The sequence below is a fragment of the Taudactylus pleione genome, unplaced genomic scaffold (assembly GCF_031769625.1).
Source record: "Taudactylus pleione unplaced genomic scaffold, aTauple2 ptg001123l, whole genome shotgun sequence".
In the NCBI taxonomy this organism is placed as follows: Eukaryota; Metazoa; Chordata; class Amphibia; order Anura; family Myobatrachidae; genus Taudactylus; species Taudactylus pleione.
This window is the reverse complement of record NW_028285524.1, coordinates 3,990,446-4,008,072: the sequence shown is the minus strand read 5'-3', so window position 1 is coordinate 4,008,072 and position 17,627 is coordinate 3,990,446. Positions and strand designations below refer to the sequence as shown.

Here is a 17,627-nt window from a genome sequence, read left to right as displayed (position 1 = left end):
ATTTGATGCTTCAGTCTACAAACCATAAAATGTACGTACTAAAAGTGCATCATTGTGTGACAGTCTGAAAACCGCCCACCAACCCGCTCAATGGTAAATATGTCCCCCCATGTGTCCTGGGTTACTATTCAGGTGCAGGACACACACAGTCCAGATTGTAAGAATATTCCTGCCTGAGCCCAAATGGACAAAACCATGTCACGCTAACGTGTTATATGTGCCACAGTTAAGAACCAGCTTGTTAGTGGTATTCAGTAAAGCGTAAAAGCCACAAAAATATCTCTTGATAGGGAAACATAACAAACAAGTACATTAATACCCTGGTATTTATTCATATATTATAATTTTATAAACTACCTTGGACTGCAGCGATACTGACAAATTGCTAATACATAACAAATCCATTATACACAAAATACTGTGGTCATGCAAATGACAGGACAAACACTGACAGACATATTGCATATTATCTGCCTTGGATTACTACGCCTCAGCTTATATAGTGTAGGGCAGATAAAGGAACGCTGTACAATGAACAGAGGTGCTCTGGAATATCAGTCTACATTTGGTAAATAACAGGCAGAGGTATAGATGACATAGTGTTTCTGTGCGTAGGTCTCAGTCGTATTTCTCCAAGATGGTGCACACATGTTGTCTACTCGCATTTCCATTTCCAATGCTATTCAGGCTATCTGGACACAGAGAAATATTTCAGTGCCAAAGACCCAGCAAGGTGCCAGGCTGCACGGGTAAAGTTGACAACTGTTGAATCTGAGATTTTTTTTTTTTAACAGAGGTTTCTCATGTAGTGGGTGTGTGCAAGTTCTCCCCAATCGCCGGTGCAGAAAGTGCCAGCCATTCTATCCTTTGAGATCGGTTCTCCTCAGCATCTGGGTCACGGCATGTACACTCATCTCCCTCACAATCCGTGCCAAAAGTCACCACCTGACCCTGCAAAATGGAAGAGTAGAACAGATGATCTATGTCTTGTACTGTACACCAAATGGAGATGCAACTGGGGAAGCCAACAAAATTTGTCCAACGGCCCTGAGGGCCCAGATGTAACCCATGACTTTGGGAGTGCATTGAGGTGACATCACCACAGTGGTGGAGCCACGAGGAGCAAAAAGGCTCTGGTATCTACTAAGGAGAACCAGGTTGGTGTGTCCACGAGCAAATGGAATTAGAAAATCGTACGGGATTTGGGCCTGGAAGACAGACGTGGACACAAGGGTTATAGAAGGGGACAAGTGCACAACAAGAAATGGACAAACAAAAGCACAGACACAAGGGTGAAAGGGGGTTGAGGGTGTAGGAGATGGGCAGAATTCAGGCTACACAGGGGGTAGGTTGGGGACAGGAACCAGGAGACATGGGAAGCTGCTAGGTATGAGAGGGGCACAAAAGGGTACAGAAGTCTTAGAGCTCCCTGGGTGGCATCGCACAAGGACAAGACATCTGTGGGTGTGTATTAGGTGTTATTAATGGTTGTGATACATCAGGGTCTATACCAAGGACAAGGAGCCTTTAGCTGTTTCACTATATTTAATGGCAATTTAGCCACATATACTTTACCTAAACCTATAAGTGACCTGTTCCCTATATACAGTAGAGAGATTTTGGGGTCTGAAACTCCATTAATAACGCAGCCTATCAGTTCATGTTACTAGATGCTAGTGAATTGATAGGCTGAATACTACTTCACCCCATAAGATAGCTGCCGCTGCTGTACGGTGCTTTCACTTTAAATATGTTGATGGTGTCCAGTATAACAGAAGCAATAACTGCAGTTCTGAAAAGGATTTACTTATCCTCCAGATAAATGGCAGTTTTCAGTCACACAATTGTGTCCCTACACGGAGGCCAGAGGGTACATTGCTGGGTAGAATAAGACTTGTCAGCTGAATGGTTTCCTTACCTTCTGTGAGGACAGAGTAGAGGCACAGCAGTCCCCTCCGTCATACTGACAATACGCTCGGTTATTAATTGTGTCACACCAGCCATCTGCTTCAAAGGGCTACACAGAAACACACAGAAAGTCAACAATAATACACCAAGGAAATCAATAGACAGTATGTAACCTTTACAGATTTGACTCTGAGGGTATACAGAGAACAATATTTTTTTTCTTTGCTTGCAGAAAATTGCGGAGAAGAAATGCTTTATCTGTTAGATACATTCCCGATGTGTAGGTGGATAAATGTGACACTTTTAGCAGGCTGAAAGCTGTAGCATGTGTTATGTCACCTTCCATAAGAGAAAGCAATCTGAATACAGCCATTAACATAGTGTACAGACAATAGAGAAATCCAAATTGCTTTTATAGAGGGAGCAAACCTGATGTCACAGGGACCAGAGCTTTGTACATCACAGTTCCTTCTTACAGAGATAATGGGAGATTCAGAACAGCAGCTAAAACAATGTTACGCTGTGGGCAACATGATATTGTATTAGGGCCCCACAAATGGTTATTAAACCCATAGAGGGACAGCGATTTCTGTAAATAGCGTGTGCTCAGTGACATCCGAATTACTAAGAAATGTGATATAAGTTACTACTTACATACTGCTCACCAAAGATCATTTTGTACCACCCTATCTGAAAGAACAGCTGAATATACTGTAGTTATGGAGCCATCATCAGCGTAAAATCCATGGTTCTAGGCTTATAGGCATACTCACCTGCTCTCCTGGAATGGACAGGAGACTTCCACAAATCACGTGGGGCTCCCCTCTGCCAGGAAGAGTAGGCAAGTAACCCGCAAGACAAAATCTGGCTGCTCTTTTATGAAGCAAACAGATACAGGGTACCATTATTTTTATACTAAATTGGAAAGAAGCTAAGACACGCCCCTTCCCAACTTTAAATCTCTCTGCACATTTTAAATCTGCCCCATCTGCAGTGTAACATTGTTTTGCCAAGGTGCAACCTGCTCCTTTTTATATGCTTCATTTTTTGATTGGCTCCTCACCAGCGGCTCCTACCTCTTTAGTGTGGGGGGGCTGCTGTCCAAACCCCTCGTCTGGCGGCTGCGGCATGCAGATAAAAAGAAGAAAAGAACTTCCACAAAAAAACAAAAACAAACAAAAAATGGTGCACGCGCAGAAAAACAGCATGCAGCCCCTATAAGCTGCATAAGGCTGCCTTAATAGAAGCAGAAGTGGCTTCCCATTGGAAGTGCTTTCTGCTGATCGGCAGTCCGGACTGGCAGTCCCAGGCTAATCTGACGTGTGATTGGCAGAAAGCGCTTTCAATGAGAAGCCACTGCTGCTAATTCACATACGGGGGACTGGGGGATCACAGGGGAGTAGCGGATTTTACAGGGGGGGGGGGGGGGGGGGACTGCTGTACCTAGGTAAAATCCACCACTGCTCCTAACTCTTAATCAGGCCTACAATGCGCACCCGTACATCTAGGTGGTCTGCTACTTTGCACTCTTGGCAGGAAACTCCACACACCAGTAGATAGGAGTAACGGAGGAAATGTCAGAAGATTTGCTCTGTGCATAAGTATAAAGGTCACATAAAAGTCCCGCAGCCTAACGCTTTCCAACAACCCCCTCATGTCACCAAAATGATATGGCTCTGATTAGCTTTTAATGGCTTAAGTGGATCATGAGAGTAGGGAGCATTGGGGACAGTCTTTGGGCCTGATTTGGTCCTCAGTGTTGATTTGGGTCGCAAGCGCCAATATTTTCAGTCTGCGCATGTGTTGGAGTCGCACTGCCATGTGTCCCAATGGTTACCACTGGGTTGGTTTCACCCAGTGCGCCTACTCACCCTTACACTCCCATCTGTGTACTCCTTGTGCACTCTGGGAGCTGCTGGGTAGCCCCCGCCTCTCCGGGTGCACGTATCATCTATTACCGCTATCACCGCTGCTTGGTGACACCATCAGCAGCTCGGCTATTTTGGTGTCATCCCCTTGGACGGTGTCACCCGGTGTGGCCCGCAACCCCATAGTGACACCACCGTTGGACACAGAACAAATTTAGGTGCAGACAGTTTCAGTTGGCAGTCCTCGGTGGTAACAGGTAGGTGGTTAGCTCGGCGCAGGCGTTTCATGGCCAATGACTGCATAATTTTTTCAGTTACGTTGGCACCGGATCCCATGTTTACATGGACATTCTGTGCAACCATAGCGATGTTCTAATGTTTGATGGTGCGACTTATTAAGCTGCAGATTTGAGTCACAGCTGGGGCAGTCTCTGTACGAATCCCATCAGCTGGGGTATTAGCATAAAGACGCAGACATGCAGTGTAAGATGCAGTCGTGGCTCTCATTAATGTCCACCCCTGAATCAGGCCCTTAATTACATGTGTCATGTGTGAAGAATTGTTTTACTTTGGGGAAAGTGCATCTAGAGCCAATGCCAGGATTGATTAAACTCATCTACTTATAGTACAGGTTAAACACCGTTCTTTTGTGGAGTGGCAATGGTGGTGGTCATGGAGACCAATCCATTGCATCCCCCTGCACCTACATAAAAAGGGGGAAGGTCAATAATGCGATTCCAGGAAGGCTCCCAGATGCACCATTCTTGAGAAGGGGTCAGGGAAGACTTTTTCCAGTTGATCAGCCAGCTGTGCATTTGTAGAAAGGTGATGGTTTCCTGTAGATGGTGAAGGACCTCTGGAGAGCTTGCTAAGAGCAAGAGATCGTCCAAGTATGGGAGCAGTCTGATCCACTGACGATGAAGATGGGCCGCCATAACTGCCATGATCTTGGTAAAGACCCGTGGAGCTGTAGAAAGCCCAAAAAGCAGTGCTTGAAATTGGTAATGTTACAGCAAACCAGAGATATCGCTGGTGAGAGGTTGCTATAGGTACATGTAGGTATGCATCCTGAATGTCCAGAGACACCATAAAGTCCCCATGCTCCATAGCCAGGACAACAGAGTAGGGTTTCCATATGAAATCTGGGCACCTTGATAAACTTGTCCAGATACTTGAGATTGAGGATGGGCCAATGAGACCCATTGGGCTTCTGAACAAAAAAAAAAAGGGTAGAATAATAACCTGACCCTCGCTGTGACGATGGGACTGGAATTATTACCCCTGAGTGCAGCAAGGACTGAATGGTTAACTGGAGGAGCCGGGCCTTGCTTGGGGCTGATGAAGGGCCTGTGTAAAAGAACTGCTGGGGGGGTCGCCTCTGGAATGAGACGGCATACTCAAGAGAGACCATTTATTGTACTCAGGCATCTGTCGTGGTTTGACACCAGCATTGGGTGAACTGAAGAAGTCAGTCTCCCATCCTGTCGGCCTCCCGTCTGTCAGAAGGCTTGTCCTCAGGTTGGTTGTTGGACGTCTAGTGGTAAGAGCAAAACAAGACTCGGTGGCACATGCGCACAGCAATTTGGTATGTATGCGCAGTGCAGAAAGACGCATTTTGTTTTTACCTCCAACTGTGCCTGAGACCCCGCACTGTAACCTCCCTCTCCCTGTATATCAGAGGGTAATTTTGGGGGGTGGATGTGTGGGTGGTACTTGGGCCGAGAGACTTGCCCTCTCTTGTGGGTGGCATGGAGTGCCATCTGATTATTTGGAGCCTCCCGGCCGCTCGGACAGAATATGCAAATATGATGTAGGACCTAGCGGTACCACTGAAGCATTGCTGGAGTCCCTTGGATCGCCAAATACTGTACTTTGATGGTGGATGTTCCTCCTCATTGCATATATGTATATTACCTACAACACTAAAAACTCAGCAACACTGACAAATACTACATGCACACAAGCTGCTCAGACAGTACGGATTGTAAACTAGAAGCAAATGATCTCCAAATAGAAAGTAGCTGAAGCTAATACAGCAAATCTGTATGCAGGTCACATGAGATCTTCTGCATTGGAACAAGATGATTCTGCTTCAGGCTACAGATGCAAAAAATATGGTTGTACGCAGGTGGTTTCCAAAAATATGTCCTTTTATCACCAGTTCTGCAATTGAAACGTGCTCACCGAAAACAGCAGAATATTAAAGGTAAATTCTTTCTAGCTGATATTCCTGCTGCTCATTCATAAATTATTTAAACAGAACAATTACAAATATCTATGTAAAAGGTTCAGTACTTGGACATTACAGAAAGGGCCAGAGTAAGGCTTGTGGGGGCCCCGGGGCAACTAAGTTGTGGAGGCCCCCTTCAAGCCACACGTAGCCTACCCCACCCAGTGACACGGAGCCTACCACCCCCCACCCCACCCCTCAACCTGATTACTCACCTCATGATTCCAGCTGCTGGCAAAGCTGCTCCCTAGTCCCAAGTCCCCTCATCAGTGTCCCGGACGTGATGTGTCATGTGACGCTGATGAGGGGACTCGGGAGCCGCTCTGCGCTGTATGCATTAGAACTCAGAGCCGTGGCAGTTGAGCTGAACAGGTGCCGCTAGTCACCTATTCTCAGCAGGGTCACACAGACCCTGTGGAGGGGGGGGGGGGGGCATCTGTATGTGTGGGCCCCGGGGCGACCGCCCCTGTCACCCCCCACCTACCCCCCCATTAATCCAGCTCTGATTACAGTCCTGTATTGGAGATGATGTAGCTAGTAAGGGGGAAGGTAAGATGAGTATTGGTTTAGGAACAGGGTCCATGCATGCACCTTATGTGGTATATTATAGATAAGTTAAAATTGTATTGTCTTATCTTGCATGTAAGAACTGCAATGCGTACTCAGAACATGGGGCCTGATTTAGAGATGGGCGCTAATAGCAACAGCCGCTGCCTCTTTGTGAGCAGTGGCTGTACTAAAATATGCAAAAGCCGCAGGAGGTGTCTTGTGTAAAAAGACGCCCACAGCTGGCTTCTGTGATCCACGGATGTGTCCGAAGACGCATCAGATCAACTGCGCGACCATTGGACATCTGAGTAACCCTCAGCTTACTGAGGATGTCCGGTGAAATCATGTTGCCAGGGGCCAGTGACGTGGCGTCCAAGGACGCAGCCAATGGCTTCGGCACTCCTAGAAAACGGAGCCAAAGTGCCCCAGTTTCCAGAAACGCTGCCCGTTACCGCCCCAAATGTCAATCATGCTGTTGCTTTCGGGGCACGGCGAGTGACATCACAGAAACAGATCTGCCCATGTGCAGTGCGGCTCCTGCCCATGCGCAGATTTGCCAACATTAGTGATGCATGTGATATCGTGTGTATGCTGAGGGGTATGCATCTGAGACATAGCACATGCTCCTGGTTTATGGCAGGAGCAAAATAAGTGTAGAAAAGTGGAATAAAAGTGTGAGCAGTAAATGTAAAGTTATATAAAACAGTAATATAGGACCCCATTTATCAACGATGCATAACCCCATTGGCACTCACTATAGGGGTTATGCCATTCTTTCTATATGTAACAAACAATCTAAGATTACCGCTGTTTGTCACTGCATCACTCTCGCCATCTTTAGATAACAAGAGCATTGTGGTCCCAATTGCCAGCAATGGGGAGCCGGCAGCCGCCTTTCCTGCTTCAGGTTACTCATTCAGACTGGGCATCGCGCATGCACCTGACAGAGTAGCCCGTCGCTGGCAGTGATAGGCTGCCAGCAGGTGAGTCGGAGAACCACACTGGCGAGGAGGAGGACTGCGCTGGACCACGCCGAGGTACGATGAATACCAGCGGCCCAGTGTCATATACAGTCCATAAGATAAAATAGTGATTGACAGTGACAGTGCTGTTAATGCGAAAGTTGCATTTATCATGTAAAATAGACTTAAATATAGACCCAGATACAGAATAACAGTATAAATTACATGCAGTTAAATAGAAACATCTTCGTGTTTTCCTTTAAAACTCAAGCAGAAAAGTCAGAGCACCTGCAATATATACTTCTTCTGACAGATATATGTCTGTATCGTAGGTCTATCTTAATTGTACTTATATGAACTTGCCCTGTGCCGGCCTTGTCCCCGAATGCATGATAACATGACATCACACCAAGGGGGTGGGGTCACCAGGAAGTAGAGCACTGCCCCTCTACAGGCTGCATGCCCGAAGCATCCAAGGACACTACAGGCAATATTGGCTGCCAGGTGCCGTTCCAGGCAAACTGCAAGCCAAATGCAGCAAATCTGATTTGAACCTGCCTTCAAGTCAGCACACATAATATGGATTGGACAGACATATATATGTCTTTGTCAGGGCCGGCGCTACCATTAGGTAGCTGCTTAGGGCACCGGCACCTTACGGGGCACCAAGAAGGTTGCTAACACAATAATGAGTATGCCTCTGATTAGATCCGTGCTCGCCACCATTTGTAAGATTGCGATCGCAATAGCAATCTGTGATGAATCAAACCCTTTGTGCAAGTGTACCTAGAAGAATTGATGCTGTTTTAATGGAAAAGGGTGGTCACACCAAATATTGATTTCATGTAGATCTCTCTTCTGTGCATTCACTACTAACACTTCTATTTATGAAAGCATTCTTACTTTGCAGCATTTTTTCTATACCTTCCTAAAACGTTTGCACAGTACTGTATGTATATATATATATATATATATATACACATATACACACACACACACAATTACATACATACATTATGGGGGGAATTGAATTAGCCGTGGGGTTTATAGCTGTGGGTACCCAGCGTGATAATTACCAGGGGCAGGATTTTCCACCCCAGTGTTCACCATATAGGGAAAAAGCTAATGAATTGAATAGCTATTCCCGTGCGATCAATTAGCTGTATATCCCGCAGATAATTGCACTCCCCGCTATGGGCCTGATCACCCGTTAGGTAACACTACCAAGATGAGTGGGGTAAGAAAAAATACTTTGCTAGTAAAATAAAGCATTTTTTTTTTCTTTTCAAAAAAGTAATTTTTTTTTATTTTATACAAAAATGAATCTGCACCTGGAAGCCTCAGACTGGGCTACTAGTGCAGTATATCTGTGTGACCCAGCAATTCCGGGTGATGCACACGTAGGAAGGCCCTGACTGACCAGTGGCAAGTCTCTTTGCTGCCTGCCACTTTGTCCAAACATTTAGTCTCCCCGCACACGCCAGGATCAGGTAAGAATTATTATATTTTCCAAAAGTCACTTGCGAGAAGCTGGTAGGTGGGCGTCTGAGAAAGGAAAGGTGGCAGGCTAAAGTTTTGCCTAGGATGCCATGACTCCTTGCACCGGCCCAGGTCTCTACACCAGTCTGAATCTGATTGCAATTATGCAAACACATTGTATTAGGCCTGCGTTAATCCCAGTCCAACCTCCCAAAGCACTGATATGTGGAAATGTCAGATTCTCACAAATCTATACATGCACACACATGTATCCTGTTACCTCCTCATGCACAGAGCAATTGTAGGTATTGTAAACTGTGGAAAGTGACGTAGATCTCTCCTGCATCAGCCCCAAAGTGACTCAAAATGACTCATCTGTCTATGGTGGTTCCACTGGTTACAGAAGCTCCTAACGGAAAATAGAGCAGAACAGAACCAGACGAGACGGAGAACAGTGCACAGCAAGGATGATATCACAGAATGATGCTGATGTGTATAATTTTATATATATATATATATATCTCAAAGCTTTAAGGAAAAAGAATGAAGCATGTGCACAAAGGTGTCAGAAATAAAAAGGGATCAGTGAAACGTTATGAAAGAAGACAGGACAGTCATATCCCAGGGGCTTAAGCAAGACACTCTATAACTATCATCATGGGAAAACCTCTAATGAAAAGAGAGATCTGGAGAAACTGTGACAATGAAGATGGGCAGTGGGTGACTGTGAACGTGGGGAATGAAAGCAGCTGGCCATTATCATGGATATAGAAGCAGCACCAGAGCTGGAGTTTACAAATCCATATATGACATTAGACAGAAAGGGAAAAGGCATTAGCTGGGCTACACTGAGGGAATACTGTCCTAGTGCTCGCAATTGTACTACGCTGATAATTCACATACATGTAAATTTCCCAGGTGAGGTGGGTGCGTGTGGTGGTTGCAGGCTAGGTGGCGCTATTGTGGAACTGGAACCACACTAAGGAGGACAAGTGGAGACATTGTCGATAGTAGCCAATCAGCTCCTAGCTACCATTTATCAAGTGCATTCTATAAACTGATAGCTACAGTAGAAGTTGATTGGTTCTGGGCAACTTCTCCATCTGGCCCATTTAGAAGGTTTGACACACATCCCCCCCAGTGACCACCACCCTCACTGGCTGAGCAGGAGAATCCCGACAATACAAGGACTGGGTACATGTTTGTTCAGTCACTAGGGTGACAATGGCAAGAGACTTACCAGCCCACAGGATAGAGAAGAACCAACAAGTGAGTTGGTGGCCTGAATGGGTGTTTGTTAATTCCTGTAAGCCAGAGTTATTTTACTGTGCAGTGACACACTAACAATTCTCAGAGACTACGGGGGAGATGTAACAAAGCTTCGAATGAGTATAGAAGTTTCCCATAGCAACCAATCAGCTCCTACCGATAATGCTACAGACTGTACCAGATACATGCTAGATATAAGCTGAGTGTTTGCTATGGGTAACGGTCTCCACTTGTCCTCTTCTCCAGCATAGTAACTTCGACTTACAGAGCCAGATGCAGGGACCGTGGATGGACGGCAGTGCCGCCCATAGAGTACTCCAAATCTGAGTGGCGGCCCCTGTCACCCATACATAGTTACAGCCCTGCTCTTCTTCACTCATAGAAGCTTTGATACAGTTTCCCTTAATAATGAAAAGCGCCCGGCCTCAGTCCCCACAATGCTCAGCTGCATCTCCCCTCTGGGACCTCTCCCAGAGGTCAATGTCTTACAGTTGGCCAGTGTGTTTAATGCTGGCCATACACCTGCACAATTTCGGGCCGATTGTCCGATTTCGGATGAGTCATAAGATGGATCTTGTGAAAATCGTGTATTATTTTAGTAAGATACGATCCCATGCGTGCTCCCGCAGTTCCTATAATCGGATCTTATGATCAGATGTGCAGCCCATATGTTCCATCGTATCGTGTGCAGATCATGCTGTTTATTTTGTTCATGTGATCCATCGTGCAGCAATTCAAATCATTTCAATGACTGTTTCCCTAATGAGCATGTGAGGCACAGGATCAATCACAGTGGCAAACGCAGGATTTCCAGAGGGGGGTTTCCAAATGCTTAATTTTAGAGCGAATATGGCTAGTCCATGAAGTAGGCAGAATTAGTACTTAACCAGCTTTAATAGGCGTCATACAAAGTGTATTGTGTGTCATAATTCCAGCATATACAGGACCAGTGATCACAGTAAGCCATTATATGTGTCATACAAAGTGTATTGTGTGTAATAATTCCAGCATATACGGGACCAGCAATCACAGTAAGCCATTATATGCGTCCGTAGGCCATCCTGCCTGAGATGAACATATTTATTTTAGTTGTGGGCACCATTCCAGACTATTGGAGCAAGTCCGGGAGCCTGGGGGAGCAGCAGAAGAACCTAGCACTGCCCTGGACATACTGTATATGTACATATTGGGCTCTATAGCAGTGCATCTGTAACAGTGCATGTTTTCCAAATCTTCTTGTTGGTGCAAAGGTTATTTATTACTGGCTGATACATGTTAAAAGATCCACAGGTGGTGCTAATTATTTCATATCTGATACTGAGAAGAACATGCAGCACTAATAACAATCTATTATATTACTATTTCTATTGTGGTCATGGTGTGGGCTGGGGAGGGGGGTTTCCAGGCAGCTGGAAACCCCCCAGCGTTTGCCTATGGATCATACAACAGATCCTGTGCTAAGAAAAACAACAAACATGCTGCCGGGACTGCCAGGGAGCTCCGGGGAGTCGGATGCTGAATCGGAAGGTATGCTGGTCGTACAGGTGTATGGCCAGGTTAAGAGTAATACCATCACAACACATGCAGTATAAAACACATTACTGCTTATTAAGTGAACATGTTTGTTTTGTCATTTATTAGAAGCTGTGATTTTACTGTATTATACATTAAATAAAAAAAAAGTTTTACTGTGTCTTTCAATGTTTAATTAGGCTTAATACCATCCATACAGGTGCAGGCATACTTAGCCAGTTTGGATATTTTGGAACCAATTGGATAACCTTTGAACAGTGTTTGCTCCACAAATGTGATCACATCTTAATGAATTGCATTTGATCTGGCAGGATGTTTGCCAATGGCCCACCTTGGCACTTAGGTGAAGACTGAACAGCTGTCTCTAAGTGCTAGTGAAGGGTGAGCAGACCATTTCTCCCGCAATCTGATTGAACGTAATGACTGCAAATAGCTAGTTATATGGCTAGACATTTGATCAGTCACCAAAAATAACAATACATCCTAGACGACTGTCTGCAACCCAAGTCCCACTTGTCGTCCTCCGTCCTCATGATTACTAAGTGACATTTAGAAGACAGCTAAACTAGAGTTGAGCTAGACATAAAGTTCAGTAATTCCCACTCAAAGCATTTTAATGTCTCATACTTTTACATAAAATTAAATATTAAAAAAATTATATACGGCGCAAGCAAAAATGAAATGATCCTCCTAATCAAAACCTTGCGCACTGTGCCATATTTCACAATAATTTATATGCCTTTAAAATGTTGCAAGATTTTACTTAAAAATGAAGGTTGCATTTAATTTCTTTTTCAAAAGATCATTTGATCTCTTTGCAGAAGTAAATCACTCTCTGCGGAGCAGATTCACCAGGAACTGATGAGAGACATCACACCCTGATTTGGAAATAAATTGCCACCGAAGTCATTGACACTTAGTAAATCCCAGAACATGTGCTTATAAACCCGTCAGTTGAGCTGACATATGGCTCCGTACTTTCAAAGCTGTATCATTGCCAGAAAGTCTCATCTTTGTCAGCACAGAGAAATTTTCGAGTTCAGCAGCTTCAAAAGCAGGAAAACAAAGGCTTTGTGCTGACCTCATTTTGCCAGAATTAGCAAAACATAAATCCTACATAAAAATATGAAGAAATCATTGCAAATAAAGTTAGAATGAGCATGTATTGGCCTAGAGAGCAGGGATGTCTAAGAGAAAATGCATGCATCTAATTATTGGTAGGGTAACAGGACACTGGGACTCATTCAGACCCGCTCGCAAGCACTGAGTGCTCGCAAGCGGGTCGATGTTGAGGTTCTGCGCACGCGCAGTGGCCGCACTGCGCGAGCGCAAGCTCCGGAGCAAAAGAGAAATTCTCTCGTCTGGGGCTCACTACAAAAGGGGTGGCTATCGATGGTGATCGACAGCACGCACCGTTTTGTAGGCGGGGTGGGGGGGTAGCTGGCTAAACGGAGGCGTTTCCGAAGGAACGCCTGCTGTTTGGGGGTGGCCCCACTGACATCACGAGTGATGTCAGTGGTGAGCTTCCGGTTCTATTAGAGCCGAAAGCTCACTGGGGCTTGGGGCCGACAAGACCCTACCATCAAGGGTCTTGTCGCAAGCCCCGATGGTCGCGATGGTCTTGACCATCGCGACCATCAACCTGGCCGCTCGCTAAAGCTGTGGGTGGTCACCCACAGCTTAGCAAGTGGCCAGGAGGCCGGCTCATAACAGAGAAGCGGCCTCCCTCATTCAGAGCGAGCGCTCGCATTTTGCGAGCGGCTCTGAATGAGGTCCACAGTACATTGGTTTAATGCTGACTGAAGTTACAGCAAACTTGACTACTTACTGTATTTTTCCGCTCAGGGTCAGGGAGAGTTTCCGGAGGGGAGATGCAGGTGGCCAATGTGGGGGGAAAGGGGGAAAGAGCAGGTTTGGGAATTTGCATCAGTACAGCCGTACCCACTGCTGCAAATTATGGCAACATACAGAGGGGGAGTGGCTATGGTGACATAATTCATTGAGAGTTGCATCATCGCAACCCGCCCTGTCCATTTAACTGGTAAGTGGATGGGATGAGCGACGGTGCTCTACATACTCTCCAAGGAGTCCAGCAATTTGGGATTTTGCCATACATTTAAGGAGAGCAGGTAAGTGTAATTTATTAATTGATGGCTAGATCCCCCCGTAGATGTACCCTGACATCATAAGTTACTGTCCAACGTCATTCCCTACCATCCATGTGGGCATAGAGGTATAATCTTGTGGCAAGCGAAGCAAGCCCGTGAGGGGACAACTCTCTTCTTTTGGTGGACAGTATGGGCAGAAAACTGCACTTCCGCCCTCACTTACGTCACTTCCAGGTACAAAATCTGAAGGGGAAATATATCTTACCATTTATCTAGTGTTGCTTATACATTATAGGAGAAGACACCTGTCATGTAGGCCCCAAACATGAAAAGTCTTCACAGAATGCCCAACAATGGCACCTTCAAGCATGTTGTAAATGTGATAAGTTACATATCCAGTGCTTAATGTACACGGATGATCCTAAAGGTGTACCTGACATGCAGTTGTGTAAAATAAACGTTAATGAGTAAAAGCATAACTGCAAAGTACAGCCACTAGCAGAAGGAGCATCTTGTGAAATTCTGCTGCCCTCCCTCTCCGTTAATTATCCCTCTTTAGGGATAATCAAAACAGTTGTTGGGGAAGGTTGCCATGTGGGCTGAAAATCATTTGAACCCAATTACATGCCAGGAGCCTAAGTTGAAAGATAGTAGTTTTATAATGTTACAAGGTTTCTCAGGAGGGCAGTGAGCACGGTCATGTCACAGGATGACAATCATCATGTCTTCATGCTAACCACATCTTCATTTCTTGCCCAAAAAGTGAATGGTGAATGTTGTGGCAGCTTATTAGCAGTGCTCCTTGTCACCATCATTTAATGTTTTCTGATTTTCCAGGCTAAACTTTGGTTGCTCATTAATTACAAAGTGCCTACAGAGTGTACTGCAGGCAGGGCCCTCATTACCCTCCCTAGTAATGGAGTGTGGATAGAAGATGTACTGTAAAATATTCTGGGCGGGATGCATCAACACCAAAAATGTGGTTCTCGGACGTTTGCATTTTCCATATGCATCAAGCTCCAGAAAGCAAAACTTTTTCGGAGCTTGGACCCAATAGGCAACACCATCTGTTGATGGTGTTGCCCAATAGACACCTATGGGCTTCTCTTTAAAGAAACATCTCCAAGAGAAATTCAAAATGATCCCTCCCAGGGTCCCCTGCAGCTTGCACATGCGCAGATGGACTCCTGAGTCATAAACCCGGAAGTCCGTGCACCGCAAAGGACAGCTCTTATCAGGAGAGTCCATGCACCGCGAAGGACAGCTCTTTTCAGGAGAGTCCGTGCACCGAAAAGGAAAGCTCTTATCAGGGGAGTCCGTGCACTGCTAAGGACAGCTCTTTTCAGGAGAGTCCGTGCACCGAAAAGGACAGCTTTTATCAGGAGAGTCCGTGCACCGCGAAGGACAGCTGTTATCAGGAGAGTCCATGCACCGCGGAGGACAGCTCTTATCACGGGAGTCCGTAGACAGATCTGCCTTTCCTCACCTGATCTTTCCCCCTCTCTAATGACTCATACCTCCAACTGTCTCTCTGCGACCTCTTCCTGGATGTCCCAACGATTTCTCAAAATTAATATGTCTAAGACTGAGCTGATCATCTTCCCGCCCTCCCACATAACCTCATTTACCACTATTTCTTTATCAATAGATGGCATAACTATCTCATCTAGTCCCAAAGTGCATTGTCTTGGAGTCATCCTGGACTCTTCCCTCTCCTTCAAACCACATATTCAGAACCTCTCACAGTCCTGTCGTTTCCATCTCAAGAGTATTTCCAAGATCGGACTCTTTCTCAGACCCTTTCTCACCCAGGATGCCACCAAAACCCTCACACATTCACTGGTCATCTCCAGATTGGACTACTGTAACCTCCTCCTATCTGGCCACCCCAAATCCCATCTCTCTACTCTCTAGTCTGTTCTCCATGCTGCTGCTCATCTTCCTCTCCAAACGCTCAACATCTGCCTCCCCTCTCCTACAAGCCCTGCACTGGCTCCCCTTCCCTTTCAGAGTCCAATTCAAGGATCTCACACTCACTTACAAAGCCCTCACCCATTCCTCTCCAATTTAGATCTCTGATCTCATCTCCCTTCACTCTTCTGTCCGCCCTCTTCGTTCACTTAATACACGCCGCCTTTCATGCCAATTGATTACTTCCTCCCACTCCCACCTCCAAGCCTGTGCCTGTACCCACCTTTGGAACTCCCTCCCTCACCCCATCAGACTCTGCACCTCTGTACAATCATTCAACCAAGCTCTTAAGACCCACTACTTCATTAAAGCCTTCCAGCTGTCATCCTAACTTGCTGCTACATCTTTCTTCCTCCCCACCTACCCCATCTGTGTCATGCCTGTTGTCTGCCCCTCCCTTTTAGAATGTAAGCTCTTTTGAGCAGGGCCCTCTACCATCTTGTGCTTCTCCCTACTGTATTTTCATTTATCTCTTACTCCCCACTAAGGCAACTAACACTTGGCTGTTTGTGTGGGTGTAAAGGTCGTTAATATAGCAATGTTTATTATCCATATCCGTGTCCTGCATTGTATTGTAATGTAAGTCGTTGGTTACTTATTTGTCTATGTACTTTGTAAGGCGCTGTGGAACACTTGTGGCGCCATATAAATAAATGATAATAATACTAATACTGGGCCTGATTCAGCAGTGCATGCTAGTGCACTGCTGAATGCAGATTCCCATGTTTGGGAATCTGTGCAGGCGCATAACCCATTCTGCGTAAGTGCAGAACAGGTATGCGATCCCACTCGCAGACTGCCAAAGTTGGGGGGGAAGGGAAGAGGCCAGGATCTCCGTCGGCTGACATGGATTTCCTGGCCTCTTACTCTAAACTGCGGCAGCCAGCTGCATGACTCCATGGGTCACCTTAGCTGGCTGATGTTACGCAGATTATCCAATGCTGCGTTGGACAACGCAGCTCGGATAAGTAATGCGCAGAAGGTGTTGTCTCCTGCTGCATTACCATATCTGCAAGGATCGCAATTGCAAAGCTACCTGCGTGCACACATCATATATCTATAGTCTGCGTGCATATATCATATATCTATAGCCTGCGTGCATACATCATATATCTATAGCCTGCGTGCATACATCATATATCTATAGCCTGCGTGCATACATCATATATCTATAGCTTGCGTGCATATATCATATATCTATAGCCTGCGTGCATATATCATATCTATAGCCTGTGTGCAGCTTTGCAATTGTGATCCTTGCTGAATCAGGCACTCTGTGTAATTGGCTCAACTTTACTCAACTTTAAAATCCTTAAACTTTTCTATGAAGAATGTCAGTTTTTTGGAATTTTGTTTCGATGAATCAGAAAAGTTGTAACTTTGTCATGAAGCTTATCTATGAGTTTAGATTCTTGTAAAGATGGATAAACAATCTACAGTACAATGATGGTAACAAGCCACCCCGGCGGTCTTACCTCACAAGATTGGATACAGTGCAGTCTAGAGGGGTCCGGGTGCCACTGCAGAGTTCCTGTACACATGATATCCTGTTGGAGGTAATGACAAAAGATTATCATCAGGCTCGTACATACATTTGCCAGCATATAAATCAAATTCTAATGACGCTTAACTAAAGATCTGTCCATGGTGCTGGTTTGTAAAACATTGACACAAGGTCATAGTACCAGCTCTGTGTACAATCTGCACCACGTGATGTGCTAACATCTACCCACATCACGTGTTGCCTTAT

General features: G+C 45.5%; 1 protein-coding gene across 2 annotated transcripts in view; it reads right to left on the bottom strand.

Annotated features, from left to right (window-relative positions):
• Positions 1 to 308: 308 nt before the first annotated feature.
• The window catches only part of PAPPA2 (pappalysin 2), a 303,379-nt gene continuing 286,060 nt past the window's right edge, over positions 309 to 17,627 (bottom strand). For both annotated transcript variants that reach the window (XM_088461902.1, XM_088461901.1), the window contains exons 21-23: positions 17,353 to 17,424; positions 1,919 to 2,017; positions 309 to 951 (exon numbers count right to left, since the gene is read on the bottom strand). In XM_088461902.1, the coding sequence (XP_088318028.1) occupies positions 802 to 951; positions 1,919 to 2,017; positions 17,353 to 17,424 (321 nt within the window). In that variant the 3' untranslated portion in view covers positions 309 to 801. The remainder of the gene's footprint in view (positions 952 to 1,918; positions 2,018 to 17,352; positions 17,425 to 17,627) is intronic.